Below are 19,708 nucleotides of genomic sequence, written 5' to 3'. Positions count from 1 at the left end.
AATGGCAAAAATGTCAAGCGAAGAAATAATTTTGACATCGGCTGAAATTATTTGGGTTGGCAAACCCGATCCTAAAGGCCCCCGTCTCTCCTCTAACAAAACTACATGCCCCACCCCCAGTATAAGCCCCCCCGGTTGTCCATCTTTCTTACTTGCGTTATCCCGGAACATTGTACGTATTCAAGTAAAATAATGATACAAGCCCCCATTAATAAAGGGTTCCACTCTCGCCCTCTGAATTACCCCATCTCTCGGTTTATGCCCCACCTAAAACCCCTTACGAAGTTATCTGAGCCCAGTGCGCACAATCGAAATTTACTGTTTTTACACAGTGAAATGACAGTTATCAGGACGTTTCCCGGCCAGTTAGTTTGCTGGATTGAGGTTCTTTCCTATTCTTTGTACGAGTTTTCTACACAAAATACTCCAACATGAGGTTTATTTATTTCAGTGCGGAAAAAGCTTATGCCAAAGTTCTATAAGTTTTGAATGATACAGTAAGTCGTATGTAAATGACAAACAGAAATCACGCTGCAATTTAAAAATTAACGTATCAAGTACATTGGTTATCAAAACAGTATTGCGCAGCACTTATCTCGATACTTTGGTAAAATATTGCATCAATAATAGCGATACAATTTGATAGGTGCCTGAGATAAACACTGTCGAATTCGCAGCATGCTTGCGGGACGCACGTTTCCATTTAATTTTTTCCACGGATGGTTTTTAATAAGAACGTTTTACTAAACGATCATGATCAACTATATAATAAAACTAGCCTTGAATTTAGAAGTGGTTGCATGAGCAAAAATAAAGGTCGAGAGCCCCCTGGTTGGTTTTGGATCTGATGTTAAAATGTATATTGAATCAATAGCGATATAATTTGATCAGTACCAGAGATAAACACTGCCCAATTCGCGGGTTCGTGCGGCACGCGATTTTTACCTTTTTTACACAGATAGTTTTTCAATAAGAAACAGTTTAATCGCGAGTTTTTTCTTTGAACGTTTTACTTAACCATCAACTTTATAATAAAACTAGCCTTGAATTTAGAAATATATGGTTGCATGAGCAAAAATAAAGGTCACGAGGTCCCTGGTAGTTTTGCATCTGGTATTTAAAAAATACAATAAGGGAGATAAAAGATTTCAACTCATAATTTCAGCAACATGACAATGTTTGTAATCAGCTCACTGATTTTTGCATCTAAATTCTTGTTTATCATCACAAGACTGAAAGGTTTTTCATTTTGCAGGAAATTTGGGTGAGCCCAAACAAACAGCTTACATTGTGAACGGAAAAGTTATTTTCATCACGTTTTAAACACACACGCAGTGCAATAGATATGTTATTTGCAGACACGTCCTTTATGATGGAATCTTGGGATGTTGAACGTCTCGCCAATTTTTTATATTGACAAGTGATTGCTGAATGCTGATTGAAATTAAATGGGCAATGATAACAGGCCACTTAATTGCAAATTAAGACAGAACTGAACGACACACACGGTCCGTTATCAAAACAATGTATCAAACACATTAGCGTCTCCTGATGGAAAAAAAATCAAGTAGGGTTTTCCGATTAAACGGAAATGGAACGAGTTTTTCCGTCTGTTATAGCTAGATGCAAAGTGCCGTTTGTTTCAATTGCATAATGTAATTCAGTTGTATTCATTGTCTACGGTAGGTTAAGTTAGTGCCTTGCAGTAAATTAACTCGGGTGCAAACTATTTCTTCTCCCCGGCGAAAATCGAGAGTCTTCACCCGAAGAGGCTGAAGTTGGGGCAGGTTCCATGTGTAAAATAGTACTGAAGGAGGCCTCTTCATCGCATCGTAAAGCGTGTCCTTGGCTCCTCGGCGTGAAACCTGTGAAACTCACAAGAGACGTAAACAAGACACTCAATAACGAGTTCACACAAGTCCCCAACACGGGAAGTTCGCAGCATCTACATCCACCTGTCACCTTCTCTCGGTGCAACAAAAAAGAAAGATAGGAGTTAAAAATGAGGCGGTATCTGTTGTTATATTGTCAAACACTGTGAAAAAGTGCTCTGGTTTTATTTGCAATAAAAATCCACGGGTAAACGCCGCAAACCTTTTTCGCACCTTACAGACATATCATTAACATCACACATTTTTTTCTTCTTCCTCGTGTTCCCTTTTGTTTTCGAAACGTGGCCATGTCATGTGGACTGCTACCTCAGACATATGGGAGAATATTTGTTTTGAGGCTGCACTGCATGGTGATATTACACTCCCTCGAGCAGTGGACACACACGGAAGAAAGACAAGCTAGTTACACACCTATTGAAGAAATAATTAGTATTAATGCAGGCTGTTGAGAAAAGTGGCCGCAAGTGGCGTAGCATGGTCGGGTTAATGGTTGGAAATATTTTTGTGCATTTTATCGATCAAATTGGTATTTTGTTTTTAATCTACATATTGGCAATGCGCCACATTTTATTGCATTGGTATAGCTCCCTTGGTGAATGTGGAACGCGAATGGATTCCTGATTTCGTCTGTTAACCGTTATTACGGTATCGTGCGAGTAATGCAGCATCAACTTTATCATCCATGAGGGAAGATGCTGAACGCTGTTTGCATTTTCGTTGGTCCAAAAACTGTAACTCATTCCAACTTCTGGATCTTTTGACTCCGGTCTCTTCTTGGGGATGTCAAACAGGAAACAAGCAGTAGATTAATGTGTATTTTTAATGGGCTAACTAAGTGAATTCAATAAGATTTTCAATAGGCGGAAAAATGTGTTCCATTTAAGTGAATTTCCGCTAAATCGGAAAACCTAGTAAAATTTCTTGAAAATATTCCGCACAGCTCTATTATACATAATGTATGCAACGCTTTTGTTTAAAGAAAACAATAGCGCAACAATAGTGTTTTTGGGAATTAATAGAATATGGCTTCATCCTTGGTGTAAGAACCTTTGAAACGACCAAGACAACAAAGAACCTCGAAACAATATAGACCAGGAAAACAGATCCAAAACAAAGAAAAATATTCCTAGGTTCTTACACTGAGGTAAACCCAGAAAATTAATCTCCTCTTCAACATTAAAGACACAAACAGTACAAAGTCTGTCACATCTAGAGATCTTGTCATACCTGCCTGTTTCAATTCGAAGTTTAATAGTAGGTCCCGTTTTGGATCCGTTCCAGAGCGGTTCTAGAACGGCCCCGTATTTAATTGTGGCTTCTTATTCTTCTTAGTTTCACTAACACTTTTCTATCAAGGTTTTTTTCTAGTCAGATCCAAATAGCGCGAGGATGTATTACTGCATTTGAAAACATTATAAATTCAAGTTTTTGTGAGTTACAAAGGGAACGTTTCCAATGAACAATATGTTACCTACACTGTGCTTGATCTTAGTATTATCTAAAGTAATGACGCAGCTGTAATAATTTAACACCTTTACAAGATTGGAATAAAAAATATTTCTACCAATACAATGAAGAACCATCGACATAACCAGTAACTGTCGGACGAGGGAGTTGTGATCCTTATTTTGAAGATAACATATGTATTTAAGAATTCTTTTTTTAAATTTTTATTTACGAAGTTGTCTAAGCCCAGTGCGCATAACCGAAATTTCACTGTTTTTTCACATGCAGTGAATTGACAATTATCAGGGCGTTTTCCTGCCAGTTATTTTGCTCGACTGATGATTGAGGAACTTTCCTGTTCTTTGTACGAGGTTACCTTTTTTTCATTTCACGGCGGCAAAAGCCAATGACCAATTGGAAGTATTGAATGATAAAGTAAGTTGATTGTAAAGAGCGGAAATCACTTCGCAATTCAAAAACTGACACATCACGTGCATTGGTTATTAAAACAGTGCACTCTTATTATAGAAGAACCTTTTCTATAACAGTTCCATAAGAATGTCGAGGCTGTAAAAGGCCAAAATTTAAGAACATCATAAGAACGTGCCCAAGGCTGAAATTTGGTTAAGAACAAATTTTATTTTTTCCTATTTGTTGTGAGTGACAAATGTGTGTACAAAACGAAAAAAACTTTATTCAATCCTGACCTGTAACCAACATTGCCATCACTCATTGGTGAGGTAAACATGTACATATCGGTAAGGAATGATTTTAATGCAATAACACTTTGTTTTTACAATTTAGAAAGTTAGAACACTTTAAGTACATTTTGGCTCAAATCTTCGAAAAAGTTAAGAACTTTCAGCCGTCTTATTCAGGTCGTGAATAAGACGTTCTTAAATATAAAAAAAGGAGTGTATCACGTGGCACTTATCTCGATACTTTGGTAAAATATTGCATCAATAGCGATACAATTTGATAATTCCGGAGATAAACTTTGTCCTATTCGTAGCGTGCGTGCGACACGCACGTTTCTTTTATTTATTTTTTTTTTCCACAGATTAAAATAGCCTTGAATTTAGAAGTGGTTCTTGCATGAGCAAAAATAAAAGGTCGCGAGGTCCCTGGTGGTTTTGTATCTGATATTATAAAAGAATGCAACATGTTTACGGAGATAAAATATTTTAACTTATAATTTCAGCCGCATGATAATGTTCGTAACCAGCTAACAGATTTTTACATCTAAAACCTTGTACTATCATCTCTTAAAGGTTTTTCATTTTGCAAGAAATTTGGGTGTGCCCAAACAAACAGCTCACACTGTGAACGGAAACGTTATTTTCATCACGTTTTAAACACACACGCAGTTTTCAGACATGTCCTTAATGATAGAATTTTATCGTTAATTTCGTAGGACGTCTCGCCAAGTTTTAATGCTTATTAAAATCACTGAGTTAACTGGGCCATGATAATAGGTTATTAACAAAGACAGAACTGAACGATATTAACGATCCGTTATTAAGAAAAGAATGTATCAAACTCATTAGGGGCTTCTGGAATATAAGTTAATCCTTGTAAATTTAACAACTTTGTATTGTATTGAAAGTGTTTATTTTTCTCTCTGTTAATAAATTGATCAATATTTTCTTTCAAAACAGATATTGAAATAGATGGCCGCCCGATTCGAAAGTTGGTTGTTTGATTTCAGTGGTGGCAGTTTTCGTCTCTTTTGTAATATGTTTTTTTTAAAAAAGACATTCTAAAGTTCAAATTGCACTCGTATTTTGAATGATAAACATGTCAAGAGACTTGAGAGCCGGGACGTGACATTTAAGAAGAAGCCTTTTAGCCTCGTTTCATTCGCATACTCGATCGATGATAGAAATCTTGATAACGTTGATAAAACACTTAAATTCTTTAGAGCCATTACTTGATTTTTAAAAGTGTCGTAAAACGACTCAATTAGTAGGTATATAAAGGAACAGTTGAAATATTACAAACTACCATTTCAATGCGACAGTGTTGAACAACTTGAACGATAGATTTAAGACTCTCCAAGGAAGCAAAGTTTCATAGTAAGTAAACCAGTCACTCTACACTAGTTTTTATGTAACATACTAATGATAGATATGAATTCATATTTTTTGCAATCGGCTAAAAAGCAAATGTGTTCAATGTTTCAAAATGCCTTACTTTCGAGCGCTTCGAATTCGTGTTCCACTCAAAAACTGTTTTTACTTCAGATTGAAAAGTTTTATATGGCGTGTTAAGGCCGAGAGAAAAATTTTGCGACTCGTGCCTTTAATAGGTGTATACCTCGCCCTCTTTTTGGAACTATGGTATTCAACAGTTTAACCTTAAATGGCGACGACATCTTTTTGCACTTTTGCATCCAGTGTTCTGGCTTACAATACATTTTAAATGTTAAAGCGACAACGGTAACAAAGTAAATTATAAATTAAGGGGGCATTGTATTATTAATTTACATAACTGAGCATTGATTTGCCGAACTCGGGAAGGATTTGCATCGAAAATTTGTCAAAGAACCTTCTTTAATTGGTGTTTTTTTTTGTACAAAATAGTAAGGTAAGGTATCAAGACATGGTTTAAAGGGACTATGTCACGGATTTTAACAGATTTTTTAACACCCCAAATTTATATTTGTGTCGTAGGAAACCTAAAAATAATGGTCCATTTTTATTAACAATCGCTATTTTAGAGCACTAAAACTGTTTAAAAGCGCGTTTGACTGCGGATGGCTCGGATGGAAATGGATTGCAATTTGAAAAAGTTAGCCACCGTTTTCAAGTTCTTTCCGCGCGCCTTAAAAAAACGATATTTATAGCCGAAGTTTGATTTTCTATCCCCAAATAAAGGTTATATCTTCCGTTAAATGTTCGAAGACGATGTTTTTCATGGGTGAATTTTGTTAACGCTTATTTCAGAACAGTTTAGACCAAAAAACTGCGAAATCCCCTTGACATAATCCCTTTAACACTCGAAGATAAATTTTGTATCTTCGCGCATTCATGCATTATTCTATATGCCAATAACAATTAACAGTGAGTATAACTTGTTTTATTCGTAGGTAAAAGGCGAATAATGTTCTCTTTATTGGTCTCTTTTTGCTTTGGATCCACTTTTCTGTGGATATGCCAACGGTTACTCGCCAAACGGTATGTGATGTATGTCACTGCGAATTATTTCTTCATCTTTTCTACTGTTGAAACGAGATTTGAGGCCCAGTCATACTGGTAACATTTTCTTTCTACCTGTGTATCAAATTTTTTATTTATTATATTAATTGTATATATTGTATAGATGTATATATTTTATGTTGCTATTATTTTTGTTTTTTCTTAAGGGGGTTGGCTCTATATGAGGATTGGGTTCCTCCCTGCCGACACCCTTTTGCAATATTATTATTATAATTTTTTTCTCCGTTTAATTGCAATAAAGTTGTTATAAATTATAAATAAAATAATTATAAGTTGCGACAACATGATGCACAAATAAAGTTGAACTCATGTTCATGTAGTACGGGAGGCCTGAGGGACGGACCATTCTATTTTTGGAGGGGAGAGTTCAAAAATCCTGACAAAAAAATGATTGCAAGGACGAAAAAGCTCGAATAAATTGTTTGCAGACATGAGATAGAGAAAATAAAAAGTTTGCAGACAGAAGATAGTCAGCTACATACATCATGCTGTACAGTTTGATTTGTGTGAGTAAATTTTAACACTTTTTTTAACCGTTAATTGATTTCCTTGTACTAAGATAGAATCATTTAAGCTCATAATAATGACGTTTTTCTCATGATTTAATTGAAAGGCCATGCAAGGTTGTTTGAGAAGGCGAGAGTTTGTTTGCTGAGGGCGAGAGCTGTTTCACAGATCAGTAGTGCAGATAGAATACGCCGTAATTGTGAAATCTTGAAAAACGGGAACAATAAATGTAACTTCCCTGTTTGTTTTTCAAGTCTTTACAGATTATGCTCTTTATTTCCGAGCCAAAGGAGTGACTGACTACTCAAACATCTGGGGCATGCCCAGTATGACGGAGTTCACGGTGTGTCTCTGGATGAAGTTGACAGAAACTAAAGGAACACCGTTCAGTTATGCTACAGACACAGCAGCGCATGGTAATGAATTGCTGTTGTATTACGAATCGACGACATTTAAGCTCTGGGTTGGTGGATCAGAAAAGTGAGTTAAACTCAAACGTTTACTTATTGATGAAGACATTTGTGGCTTACAAAATGGCTGGAAGGAGACTCACTGTTCTCTTTACAAGACTATTAGCTACAAATAACAAATGGGCCACAGTTTTGTAAGGTTTACACTCTATAATTAATGGACCATAGGCATAAAAGAAATCTTAGTACATAAAATAAACAAATGACACCATAGAAAATACTCTGTACGCATGCATTTTCCATGGAGTAATCTCTCTTTTCTCTAGACAACAGATTAGTGAAACCTAGTTAATACATTTATTCAATCAAAGAAATCATACTGAAATGTATTCAACTGTTTTGGCCGAGAAATGCCCTTCCCAATCTTTCTTTCGAAAAATCACTCTGTTATGTTATTTTAGCACAGTGTTCATGGAATCGACGTTTTTTCTGTCACAGGCGAACATCGGTGAGTGCAAATGATGGCAATTGGCATCACATCTGCGCGACTTGGAAAAACACAGGCGCATGGAAGTTCTATAAAGATGGATCACTGGCCCAGAGCGGCGCGGGTTTCCAGACAGGATACACTGTCAAGGGTGGAGGGTCCTTGATGCTTGGACAAGAACAAGATTCAACTGGAGGAGGCTTGGTTGCCAATGAGTCTCTCAAGGGGATGCTGACTAACGTCAACGTCTGGAATAGAGAGCTTACGTCATGTGAGATCGAGGCTCTGTCGACAAATTCTTGCCTGGCTGGGGAGGGGAACGTATACAAGTGGGCCGATTTCATATACGGCGTCAAGGGTAACGCCGCGGTTGTTATTCCATCTCCTTGCAGCCCCTGATTCTGCTGCCTGTAGGGATGAGTGCCCCGTAATAGGCTCACTGTGTGAATGGCCATTTAAAGTAGTAAAGAGAAAAGAGTTAGATTTTGAACATTAGAACTGCACTTAAACGAAGGATGCGACTATGGGCATCAAAGATTTAGTTGTAATTGAACGAAAAACACAATGTAATAATGATGAGAATAAATATTTTGGCCTCACAGTAAATCCTTGTTCTTCATATACCGTTGCTTGATTTTCCCTAAACATAGCGTTGCGTTATGTTGAGATAAAATATTTTTAAATCCCGTTTGCCCCCACACGCCCCTAGGGCTGCGTGATGTTCCTAGGGATAACGTTTCTAGGGTTAGCGTTGCGTGATGTACCTTGAGATAGCGATGCGTGATGTTCTATAGGATAGGAGGGGGAAGGAAAAAAGGGGGCGGGCAGGGAGGGGGAGTACCGAGAAGCGAGGGGTTCATGGATAGCGCTGGGTAATGTTCCTTGTGTAAGCGTTGCGCAAAAAATTGTTGTTTCTTGAGGTTGCTTTTGCGTCGTTTCTAGGGTTAGCGTTGCGTGATGTACCTTGAGATAGCGATGCGTGATGTTCTATAGGATAGCGTTGGGTAATGTTCCTTGTGTAAGCGTTGCGCTTAAAATTGTTGTTTCTTGGGGTTGCTCTTGCGTCGTTTCTAGGGTTAGCGTTGCGTGATGTACCTTGAGATAGCGATGCGTGTTGTTCCATAGGATAGCGTTGGGTAATGTTCCTTGTGTAAGCGTTGCGCTTAAAATTGTTGTTTCTTGGGGTTGCTCTTGCGTCGTTTCTAGGGTTAGCGTTGCGTGATGTACCTTGATATAGCGTGGTGTAGCGTTCCGGTCGGCGATGTTCCTTCCGTTATTGTTGCGTGTTGTTTCTTGGGATAACGTTGCGTGTTCCTTGTGGTTGCCGTTGCGTGATGTTCCTTGCTTTTGGGGTAGCGTTACGCAAGGTTTCACATTTTAGCGGGGGGGGGGGGGACTTTTTGGATCTCTTAGTAGGGTGTTCTAGGGAGGGAAACTTATTGGAGACGGGGATATTTTCAAATCATAAGAGAAAAAAAATAAAGCAACCTTTTAATGTGTTTTAAACAATAAAGAGTGCTGTTTCGTAACACTTTTTCATACACATGTTGTAAACTTTTCCTTAATTTTTTCTAGTGAAATGAAAATGAAATAGTTTTCCTGCCAACCGCAAAAAATATATATCGAAATTTACTAAACCGACAAGACTTGAGAGCTCTTGGTAGGGTACGGTGGGGACGGGGGTAAAATAGCTATTCCGCGATAATCGTCGAGAGCGGTGGGTGGTGGTACAATAGGGAAGGAGCCGGTGGTCTTTAGTTTCATTCTCGTTATGTCCAGTCTAACACATATCCAGAAACGCACCCAGCACTAAGAAAGTGGATTTTAATAATAATGAAAGTCTCCAACACAGCTAGGTTAAAAGCAATATTATACTACTTCTTCTTGTGGCGACCGCGCTTTTCGCTTTTGCGAGTCATGAATTCTTGATCATTTATACACGGTTACTTCCCAGACTGAAATACATGGTTAGGTTTTCAACCATTTCATGACAACCACGAAAAAGAAATAATAAAAAAGTGAAAGCTGAAACAGTTTTATGAACAAACGTAACTTCAACCGCCCCCGAACGTAGTCAGGACCCATGTCAAGAGATCAAGGAAGACGGCGTCACTTTAAATTTTTACGGTGGCTCCATAGGGTTTCTTGACCGCGCGAAGAATGGGTACGACGAAAGGGCGAGCTTGAAATGCTGGCAAATCAAAACAAACATGGCGGCTTCACGCGAGCGTGAAATTTTCGGCGAGAAAACGCGAGACTTGCTTCCTGCCAATGAAACAACACCCGTGCTTTCCTGTGTTGAGCAGATAAAAGAGTTTACAACAATCTTAAAAGGTGTTTACAACGTCCGCGGTGCTTCTGACCGCTTTTGTAAAGTTCGTACGATCGAAAGCAAAAGAAAAAATAAAGAATAGTCTCCGCGATTGTGAGATACTTCGAGTAGAATTTCAGAGATTCTGCTACATAAAGGATTAAGGTATGTCTCTAACTAGCTTTTGGGTTAACAGATATTCGCACAAAAACCGACAAAAACGGGGAACGCTCGTCTTTACCGTATGATTCGAAAGTTCGCGCATGCTCAAATAGCGATCTTGGACAATTTCTATTCTGACTCGGACGTAATTGTTATTCTGGCGAAAATAGAAAATTTCCCCTGGTATTTACTAGAGTTTCCTTCGGTGAAATTCCTTAAAATTTGGCATAGATGTGATACCTTTTTAACTGCTCTTTTTGCCGGTTTTTAAAAAAAATTTGTAAGCCAGTTTTTTTGCTTAGTCAAAAAAACACAAAATAACCAAAAACGCAAAAACGACCTAGACAACCCCTACTTTTTTTGTTTTTAAAAGTTACTTCTCATCAGATTCAATCCGTTGGGAGAATTTCAAAAATTTTCACCGAAGAAAATTAAAGAAATTTAAGATCAAAGCCATAAAAACACCAAAAAATATGACTTTTTGAGTAGATGTAGCTCAAAAACAAAGGCCGTTATTTTAAAAAAGAATAATGCACAACATATTTTAGTCCTTGTTTTTAATATTTCGGCAGCTTTTATGTAACTAGTTTAAAAAATAACGCGAAAATGATCTCTTGATGGGTATCACTTGTGCGCGCGCCGTAATATCTCAAAACCCTATGGAGCCACCTTAAATACCGGTATAGGAAATTTTCGTGGAAGCCACACCCCCCGTCGAATGCTGAGAAAAGAAACTGTCTCACAGGGCGGTTTTTCACAATAGCTTTTAATTGATCGGATATACAAACTTTGGGATTTTATCACAATTTTCTTGGTTTGATTTTATGGTACGCTAGGGTACCCCAATAAACTGCCCACTTGCATATCTATATCCCTTCACAAATCTTTTCATTCAGGAGAACTAGTCTGCAATTTTTCTGCTAACAACAATAAGAGAAGGGAACCGAGAGCAAAAAGGGCATAATTCTTACTGTTAATCATTTAATCCCGAAGTACGATGGACATCTGTGTTCTCCTTAAGAAATCAATACATTGTCAAGAACGCAAGTAAGGAGAAGAACGAAAATAATCACCAAGAGTTATCCTGTGATGTAATGGCAAATTCTCCTAATTTACATTAAAAGAAATGTATAGTAAACAGTAATGAGAATTCTTATTTCAATCTTTGATCTGAACAGATGTCTTGATGAGGCATTGTCTCTCAAGTCGTATCCAAATTGAAGCTTTTCAGTTCCCTTCAGTAGCAAACTTTATTTATTTCAACAAAATAAGACGATTATGCAACAGGCAATCTTTTCCCGCGAAATGGAAGCTGTTTTTCCGTGGAATCACTAATTATAAAGGGGTTCAATTCTCTTAACTAAAAATCTAAAAGCAGCGTGTTTATCCGAAATTTCTTCATCGTCATGTAGTTTTGAGAACGCAGAATTTTGTGATGCCGTGCTACTTTTCAGTGCTGAAATGCAAAAGGTTATACCACGATTTTCAACTGGCCCACACGAGGATTGTAAATGAAGTAAAACAAAGAAAGACCAAGTCAACAAACAACCTCGAAACAATAGAGCAAGAACAATAGAGCAAGAACAATAGCTCCGACCAGCGCGGGGATATTCGATCGTCACGTTTTCATTACCATTCCCGTGATGGTTTTATTTCATAACAAACACCACATATTGACACCAAGAACCTTTCCGGAGAAATTTTCGCTGCTTTAAAGACAAAACTTAGAAAGTCTTTTTTATTACTACATATATAAAAAAATCGAACTCTCTCACTGGTCCCATTTTGTTATTGTTTTAGCAAGTTCACAAAGAAAGGAGCTGCACATGCGCCTTAGAGACATCCGCTGACTACCGCCCCGATGATTGCTTTGCAAGTTGTGAGAGCATCGCTCAGATTTCATATAAGAGAATGTATGGGAAGTTGCTTCCCCCCCCTGGTTTACATGGTTCTTGTGAACTCAGGCTATGATATAAAGAAATTGTTGTTGGTGTTATCATGGATAATTAATCACATCTTTAGCTTTTAAAAAGGGGAGAAAATAACGCAATATGATTTAAATTAATTACTCGATCTCCTATTGATTCCGTCTAAAACGTTAGTAGCGGTATCGTCTTACATAAAACGACATGTAATACCATGGTAACCACAGAACCAACCAAGGTGCCTGAAAATGGGCCGAAGTACAAACATGAAAACGAGGCAAGCGCGGGAAAACATAGCGGGTCACAAGGGAGGGAAAACCACACGGTGGCATCGCAGGAACCAAACCGCGAAAGATTTGGAACAAAACTTTCACTGCTACAATGGTCCATAGAAAGCCGCTAAAAATAATATAAACATTGAGTGGTCATAGGTAATCAGGGAATGAAGAAGGCGGATGTTAAAGATGCATTTCAAAGTTAAGCCAATCGCTAGCGCAATTCAGGACCAAGTTGAGGAAGATACTTTTAATGAACTGTTATTAGCTTAATTTAGTTTAACTTTAGGAGTTTAATTTTTGTAATTAATTTTGAAATTTTATTATTTACCTATATATTTATTCAATCACTCACTTATTTGTATTTTTATTTTTATTTATTTATTTAATTTTTTATTTATGTAAATATTTCATTGAAAAGCCCCGTGGGCTTATGTATGAATATCGCCTGATACTTAGCCTCGTCGGCTTAGTATCAGGCGATATTCCGCGCGATTTCGCAGGATAATTGTTAATGTATGTAATTAACTTAATCGTACCTTGCAGGCGAAAACTCCGCAATCGCACCCGTTCAATTGCTCCGGTATATCCTGCAGGACGTAAAAAATGACGACAGACGAAAGAGTTAGGAGCCATATATAATTTAAGTATTAAAACACAAATGTAAACAAAGAAAATAGGACAGAGTACCTTTGGAGACGCTGTTTTTCAGCTCATCATGTCAAAGGGCACTTTCTTCTTGTCCAGAGACTCGCTGTTAAGGTAATCTCTGTAAGATACACAAATATCCTGGCTCATAACATTGTTCACAGATTCTCCACGAAACCATGGCATTAAGTTCCCGATATACGGTACAAGACTGACCAATAACTGACTTTTTGTGATAATTAGGATATGAGATGTTAAATAGTCAACAAGGTACGTTGCGCCGAGTTTGCTATAACTATCTTATATCCAACAAGCGTGAGTGGAATAATTTTTTTTTTAAGAACATCCAAAGAATTGCAATATTTAAGCTCCCCGGCTGTTCTCGTTGACGCGTACACCTACCATATTTGTAGTCAGTGGTATATATGAACTCACATACCATTGCCTGTTAACCAATCAAAACTCAGGAATTGCAGTATACCATAGCTAGTTTTTAATAATGCCTGAAACCCGCCGTCCGGGTTAACGTTTAACGTACGCCGTCCGGTTTAACGTACGCCCATGTGTGTTTCTTGGGGTTTTTAAACATGGGCGTTCATGGAATTGTCAAATGTAGTTTTAGAAATATACGTGTCCAGAAACAAAAGACAAAAAATCTCACCTCAGTGCCGACAGGCATTGCGGGTTGGAGCCCTTCAGTGAGTCATAGTATGAAATAATTTTTTGTTTAAATCAATCGCCTGCGGAGGAAACATATTAAACAGTAAGTAATCGACAGATACTTTTCTCTACTTTTTTAATGGACGTCAAAGCTAAGATGTTTATAGAATACCGTAGAATTCCGGTTATAAGCCCTGGGCTTATACAACTTCGTAAGGGGTTTTGGATGGGTTTATAAGCGGAGGGGCTTATATCTGGGAGGGCTTATAAGCGGCATGCAAAAATTGTTTCGTAAAGAGCCACGGGAGTGTTGATCGAAATACATATATCACTATGATTCATATATTTCATATTTTTTGAAATCGTGCAAGTCTACCTACTTCTTACGGTTTCTATATCAGATATGGGACATTTTTAAAAAGAATGAGGGCTAAAACCTCTCATTAAACATCAAAAAAGAAGCAAATTTCTTTATATGAAGTCTTGTCTTTATTTTACGCATAAATTAAAACCATCTTAAAAGAAATTCCAAGATATTTCAAAATTCCTCTTGTAGATTTCGATGAAACCCCGCAGAGCTGAAGGCAAACACCCAAGGTATACGTAGCGTGAAGGATCTCGAGAGAAAATGCGGTTACGGGCTAAAATTCGATTCAGAGCAAAAACCTGTGTGACGTCATTGTCACGTGATATTCATTTCGATCTCCCAAAAATGTATATCATATTGCAGTTCAGTCTATGTGTAATCCATGTGATATAATGGATATCTTATTGACATTAATCCCTTTAAGAATGAGGGTTTTAAAGTTGATAGGTATCGCTAGAAAAAAACTGGGTCGAGCCACCTTAAGGTCACCGGTGTGTGAAAAGATAGTTTTACGATTAAGGTACGCCATTGTTGTGTTAGCTGTTTATGAAACTCAAAGAAATGAGAATCAGAGGCAAGAGCCAGGTCCTGTTATCAGGTCATCAAAACTTTCGTTGCAAGGGAAGTGGTATACGATAAGTGGAGCCGTAACCAAAGTTCCTGAGCGCAAACCGTTGAAGTGGAGGCGGTAGATAAAATGTACGTTCGCCAACCTGAGGTGAAGGATGGACTGTTATTACAGTCTGGTGCTATCACGTGATTGCGGGGGATGGTGAGGTTAGAATCAATGTGATAGGAAAAACAAGCCATTTCATGTTAAAAGCTACTTGAGGTGAACAACTGAAAGTAGTAAAATCTTAATAACATCTTCTAAGGAATCTGTGGCAAATGTTAGCTGAGTTAAACTTTAACTTACCGATAGGTAAATATTCCGTGCTGCCGAATGTTGCTTTTTGTTGAAATTTTTTGGTATACTTAAGAAAACACTAGCTTCCACGTGCATCCCATGAAGCACAATATCAACCATTTATTTTCTGCAAGGCGTATTAACGACACAAAAACACGATTAAAGGCGTTTGAGTGTTTTGATCAGTAAAATTCGAGAATTATAGAACCTGGTAAGTATTTGCTCTGGTAAAAGCATACGACTGAGACTGCCACCGTAAATAAGACGAATATATGCGATAGGCCATTCAGTTCGGTTGTCAGAAGGTCAGTTGTTTTCATGCATTCGATAAAATTTTATCAGGCGGTTTTCGTTTTCTGGGTATCTTGTATGCGTAGGGTGGTGGAAACACTTTCCATGCGGTCTGAGAATTCAACTGAGAACTAGTCCGAGGATCGCCGTCAATGAGTGTCTTTTGACCGTTCACTAAGAGACTAGACGGCTTAGCACACATCCCAGATTGCTAATGGTCTTGTTTGGACAAGTAAAGATTCCCATTGCTTTAGAAAAGGCTGGGTCGGGTTGTAATTCCAAAACGCGATGTTCTAAATCTATTTTGGCGTTATAGTATTCCAGGAAGTCTCGCCCCAATATCACATCATAGGCTATTGTTTCTATAATTAAGACATCAAATGGATAAATCTTATCATCAATCGTGAAAGGCACTTGTACTTGTCCCACTACAGGTATTGTCTGTCCATTAACTGCCTTAATTTGTTTTATTGTTGTTGGTAACGGAGGATGCCTAGTCAATGGTGGAATTTGTCGCCATATCTCTGCCCTAATAGCACTGACATTAGCACCTGTGTCTATCAAAAGAGTAACTTGTTTACCATTCATGTGTCCAGTAATTGAAATATTTTGCGAAGGCGACACTAAAGGTATAGAGCTCAAAAGTACAATAAACCTATCATTAACGTCAATTTCTCCCTGTTTTGGCATCATATGTGCATAATTATTTGATTCTTCAGATATGATAGGCTCTTCTTTAGTTTCCATGTTGTTATTTTCACTGATACATTTAACTGTCACCTCCTTTTGTTCAAGTAAACCTTCATTATCTGCTGTGAGATTATATCGCTTGTCATGTTCAGTCATGCTTTCCAGGTTTTCAAGTTTACTAGACTTATCATGGTACTGTTTATCGACAGACTCGCTATCACAATTTGTGTTTATCTGAGCTGACTGTATCTTTATGACACGCTGGTCAGCGGTTATCGTGCTCAGGTTTTCTGTGCTAACATTTCCAAAACAAACAAATGATTGTCGCGGCGGTGCATAATTTGTTTCCTGTGTAATTTCAATTGCATTTCCCTCTTCTAGAATATCACTACAAGAATTCATTTTTACATCATGCTCGCTAACATCGCTATATTTAATACATGTCGGTTTTATTTCGTTTTCACTATCACAACACAATTCATCGTAGTCTCCGTCAATCAAAGGATGTACGCGAGGCCTACGGAACAACTGAACAATTTTCTTCTTTAATTTCGAACACGAAGACTTAAGCGTCTTTGTTTTGTTAGCGGAAAACCGTTTCTTTTGCTTCGAGCAACATTTAACAAATTTATTTTCTACGTGGGAAATTTCTTCAGCAACTGTTATCATTTGTCCAGGATCTTCGATTTCGATTTGACATTGTTCTAACACAATTCCTGGTTCCTCAATTTCTGCTATTTCAAAATTCAATTCTTGCACCTCCGGCGTCATAACCGCGTCAGCTAAATTAATCTCATGTTGAACTGTAGAATTAGTTAGCAACATAGAATCTTCTAAAATTTCCTTTCCACAAATTACATCACTGCTTTCCTTAGTTACGTCAGCGCTATATTCACTTTGCTGTGAATTAGTTTTAAAACCATAATTAAGTTTGAGTCTGATTTAGCGCAGTTTCACTAAATTCTCCCTGCGCGCTTCCTGTATAATATTCGTTTTCAGAAATAATTTCCTGCATTTTACGCATATCGTTCAATTGCGTATTTGATTGTGTCCAACACCATCCATAAATTCAAAATTATCATTAACAAAACATATATTGTCCTTGATCAAACTAACAGTATTCATTTCTACTGTGACAGGTTTGTCGTTTTGTTCCTGAGAATCTGGTATATCAAACCTAACTGTTTTAGTTTTGTTCACAAGAACTGGTTCGCTATTTAAGTCGCCACACTCAAGATCTGCTAAAGTTGTCTTTTGACCTTAATTTTTCTCTGCTAATTCTGTTTCTCTTCGCTTGCGGTGTGCCATTTGTTCAGATCGCACTGCAAAATATTCTGGCTTAGCTTCAGCTATTAAATTGTTTTCAAGCCTCCCCGGGATAGAAGACTCGCGCGAATTAAACACAGCTTGATTCTCAGGTTTGTTATCACTAGTTAAATCAATTGTTCCTTCAGATCTAGTAAATTCTGTCACTGGCACAGTAGAAAGAACACGAGTCGAATCTTCACTAGTTAAAATATTATTTACATCTTAGGGCCTCTTCACATGAGCCCGGTTTACGAGCTGTCTCAGTTACCAGGACGGATTTTGACTTCTGTTCATATGGAAAATTTTAGCACGGTTGACGGGGATAAAATTCAAGAAACGAAGGCAAAATGGCGACACATAAAGTTGCATCTTTCGCGACTATCGTAGCTTTATTGACCCATGTAACTTTATTAACAAAGCTAATTCGCATATTTCTGAAGTGGAAATAGATACAAGGCAAAATTAAACCATTTGGACCGCTCAATTACGAAAGGGAAGCTATTTTCTCAAAAAAAAGTTGCGTCCCGGCGACCGGGCTGGAGCGTTCATATGGGAAAATATTCTTCCCGGTTGTCGAGATCTCGGTTGCAGAAACCGAGATATCGGTAACCGGGCTGGCCCACCTTCTCATATGAACACATCCAAAATTTTACAAGAAAATAGGAGTGAGCCGAGATCTCGGTAACTGGGCTAGCCCGGTCAACCGGGATCATATGAAGAGGCCCTAAAACGACCCCTTCTTGTCCCGGTTTAAAAGAAGTCGAATTCAGTTTAAATTTTGTTCACCAGGAGGAACGAAACTGCGTCGTTCATCCCCGGCCCTCGGGTTTGCATTCCGTGTTCGCGCTTGAAAAGGAATTCGCGGGTCCCTATTATCAGCTTGTCGCTTCCTACATGCGAACGCAATATGGCCTACTTTTCTACAGTAGTGGCAGATGGGTCGCCCGTCAAAGCTACGGCGGTTTCTATAGTCTTGGCCGTTGGTTTGTTCATTACGAGCTCTGCGTATTTCTTGTCTCACTTGTCGAGATATAATTTCAGCTATCTCCTCTCTATCTACATGACACGAGCATGGGACAAAAAAAAAAATTCTGAGTCCCCGACGGGAATCGAACCCATGGCCTCCCAGAATACCGGTTGGGCGCTATAACCAACTGAGCTACGAGAGACTCGTTGTGAGCTGGGCCATTTTACTAGGTTGATATGTGACACGCGTCCTGCATACTGCTAGGATCAGCAATGTCGAATTCATCAAGTTTTGTAGTTAATAATAAAGATGGTAAATTTTAAGCTCGGTAATAAATAGTAAAGATAAGATGTTCTACATGATACGAGCATGGGACAAAGAAAAGTTCTGAGTCCCTGACGGGAATCGAACCCATGGCCTCCCAGAATACCGGTTGGGCGCTCTAACCAACTGAGCTACGAGAGACTCGTTGTGAGCTGGGCTCAGTTGGTTAGAGCGCCCAACCGGTATTCTGGGAGGCCATGGGTACGATTCCCGTCGGGGACTCAGAATTTTTCTTTGTCCCATGCTCGTGTCATGTAGAACATCCTATCTTAAACCATTATCTTGTTTTTTTGGGGATTAACGCTCAACATCCACGAGTTGCAGAATGTGTCTAATGTGTTAAGACAGTTTTGCAAACCTGTTTTGGAACTTGATAAAATAATTAAATCGCCGGCATATAGTAGAGCGTTTAATTTTGTACCGTTTGGTAGAACAAAAGGATCAGACAGAATATTTTCAAATTAAAAGGGCAAATCGTTAATATAAAGGTTGAAAGTAGTGGACTTAAAATGCAACCTTGTCGTACACCTCTCGTATCTCAAGGAACATCACGCAACGCTATCTCAAGGTACATCACGCAACGCTAACCCTAGAAACGACGCAACAGCAACCCCAAGAAACAACACTGACCGTCACAACGCTAACGCAAGGAACATTACCCAACGCTATCCTAAGGAAAGCGGGATTTAACAATATCTTATCGCAACATAACGCAACGCTTCGTTTAGGGAACATCAAGCAACGGCATCCTTGTAAACAATACACTTAACAATAACCTAGGAAACTCTCCCAACGCTACCTCTAGGAACACTGAACAACGTTACCCCTAGGACCTTCAAGCTACGTTGCCCCAAGAGGCTTCACACAACGTTACCCCTAGGACCATCAAACAATGTTCAAGGGATTGAAATTT

The 19,708-nt window shown here is 38.4% G+C and overlaps 1 protein-coding gene and 1 long non-coding RNA gene across 3 annotated transcripts; one reads left to right on the top strand and one right to left on the bottom strand.

Moving 5' to 3' along the window:
• Nucleotides 1–5,363: 5,363 nt before the first annotated feature.
• On the top strand, nt 5,364–8,566 carry LOC144660738 (neuronal pentraxin-1-like). Of its 2 annotated transcripts, none has more exons than XM_078521472.1 (4): nt 5,364–5,413; nt 6,427–6,514; nt 7,327–7,543; nt 7,972–8,566. In XM_078521472.1, the coding sequence occupies exons 3-4, from the start codon at nt 7,383–7,385 to the stop codon at nt 8,357–8,359; spliced, it is 549 nt and encodes a 182-aa protein (XP_078377598.1). In that variant the 5' UTR covers nt 5,364–5,413; nt 6,427–6,514; nt 7,327–7,382; the 3' UTR covers nt 8,360–8,566. The 2 variants fall into 2 exon arrangements, with proteins under 2 accessions (XP_078377598.1, XP_078377600.1); XM_078521474.1 differs by having other exon boundaries at nt 7,318–7,543.
• Nucleotides 8,567–13,172: 4,606 nt separating this feature from the next.
• Nucleotides 13,173–14,148, bottom strand: LOC144660767 (uncharacterized). Its single transcript, XR_013572152.1, has 3 exons — nt 13,943–14,148; nt 13,324–13,402; nt 13,173–13,223 (listed from the first exon to the last, which is right to left on the bottom strand). It is a non-coding gene; the product is annotated as an uncharacterized LOC144660767 (long non-coding RNA).
• Nucleotides 14,149–19,708: the final 5,560 nt, after the last annotated feature.

Source organism: Oculina patagonica, chromosome 7 (assembly GCF_052425735.1).
Source record: "Oculina patagonica isolate OP01 chromosome 7, crgOcupat, whole genome shotgun sequence".
Taxonomy (NCBI): Eukaryota; Metazoa; Cnidaria; class Anthozoa; order Scleractinia; family Oculinidae; genus Oculina; species Oculina patagonica.
Note: the sequence above shows the minus strand (reverse complement) of the source record. Positions and strands in the feature narration are given on the sequence as shown.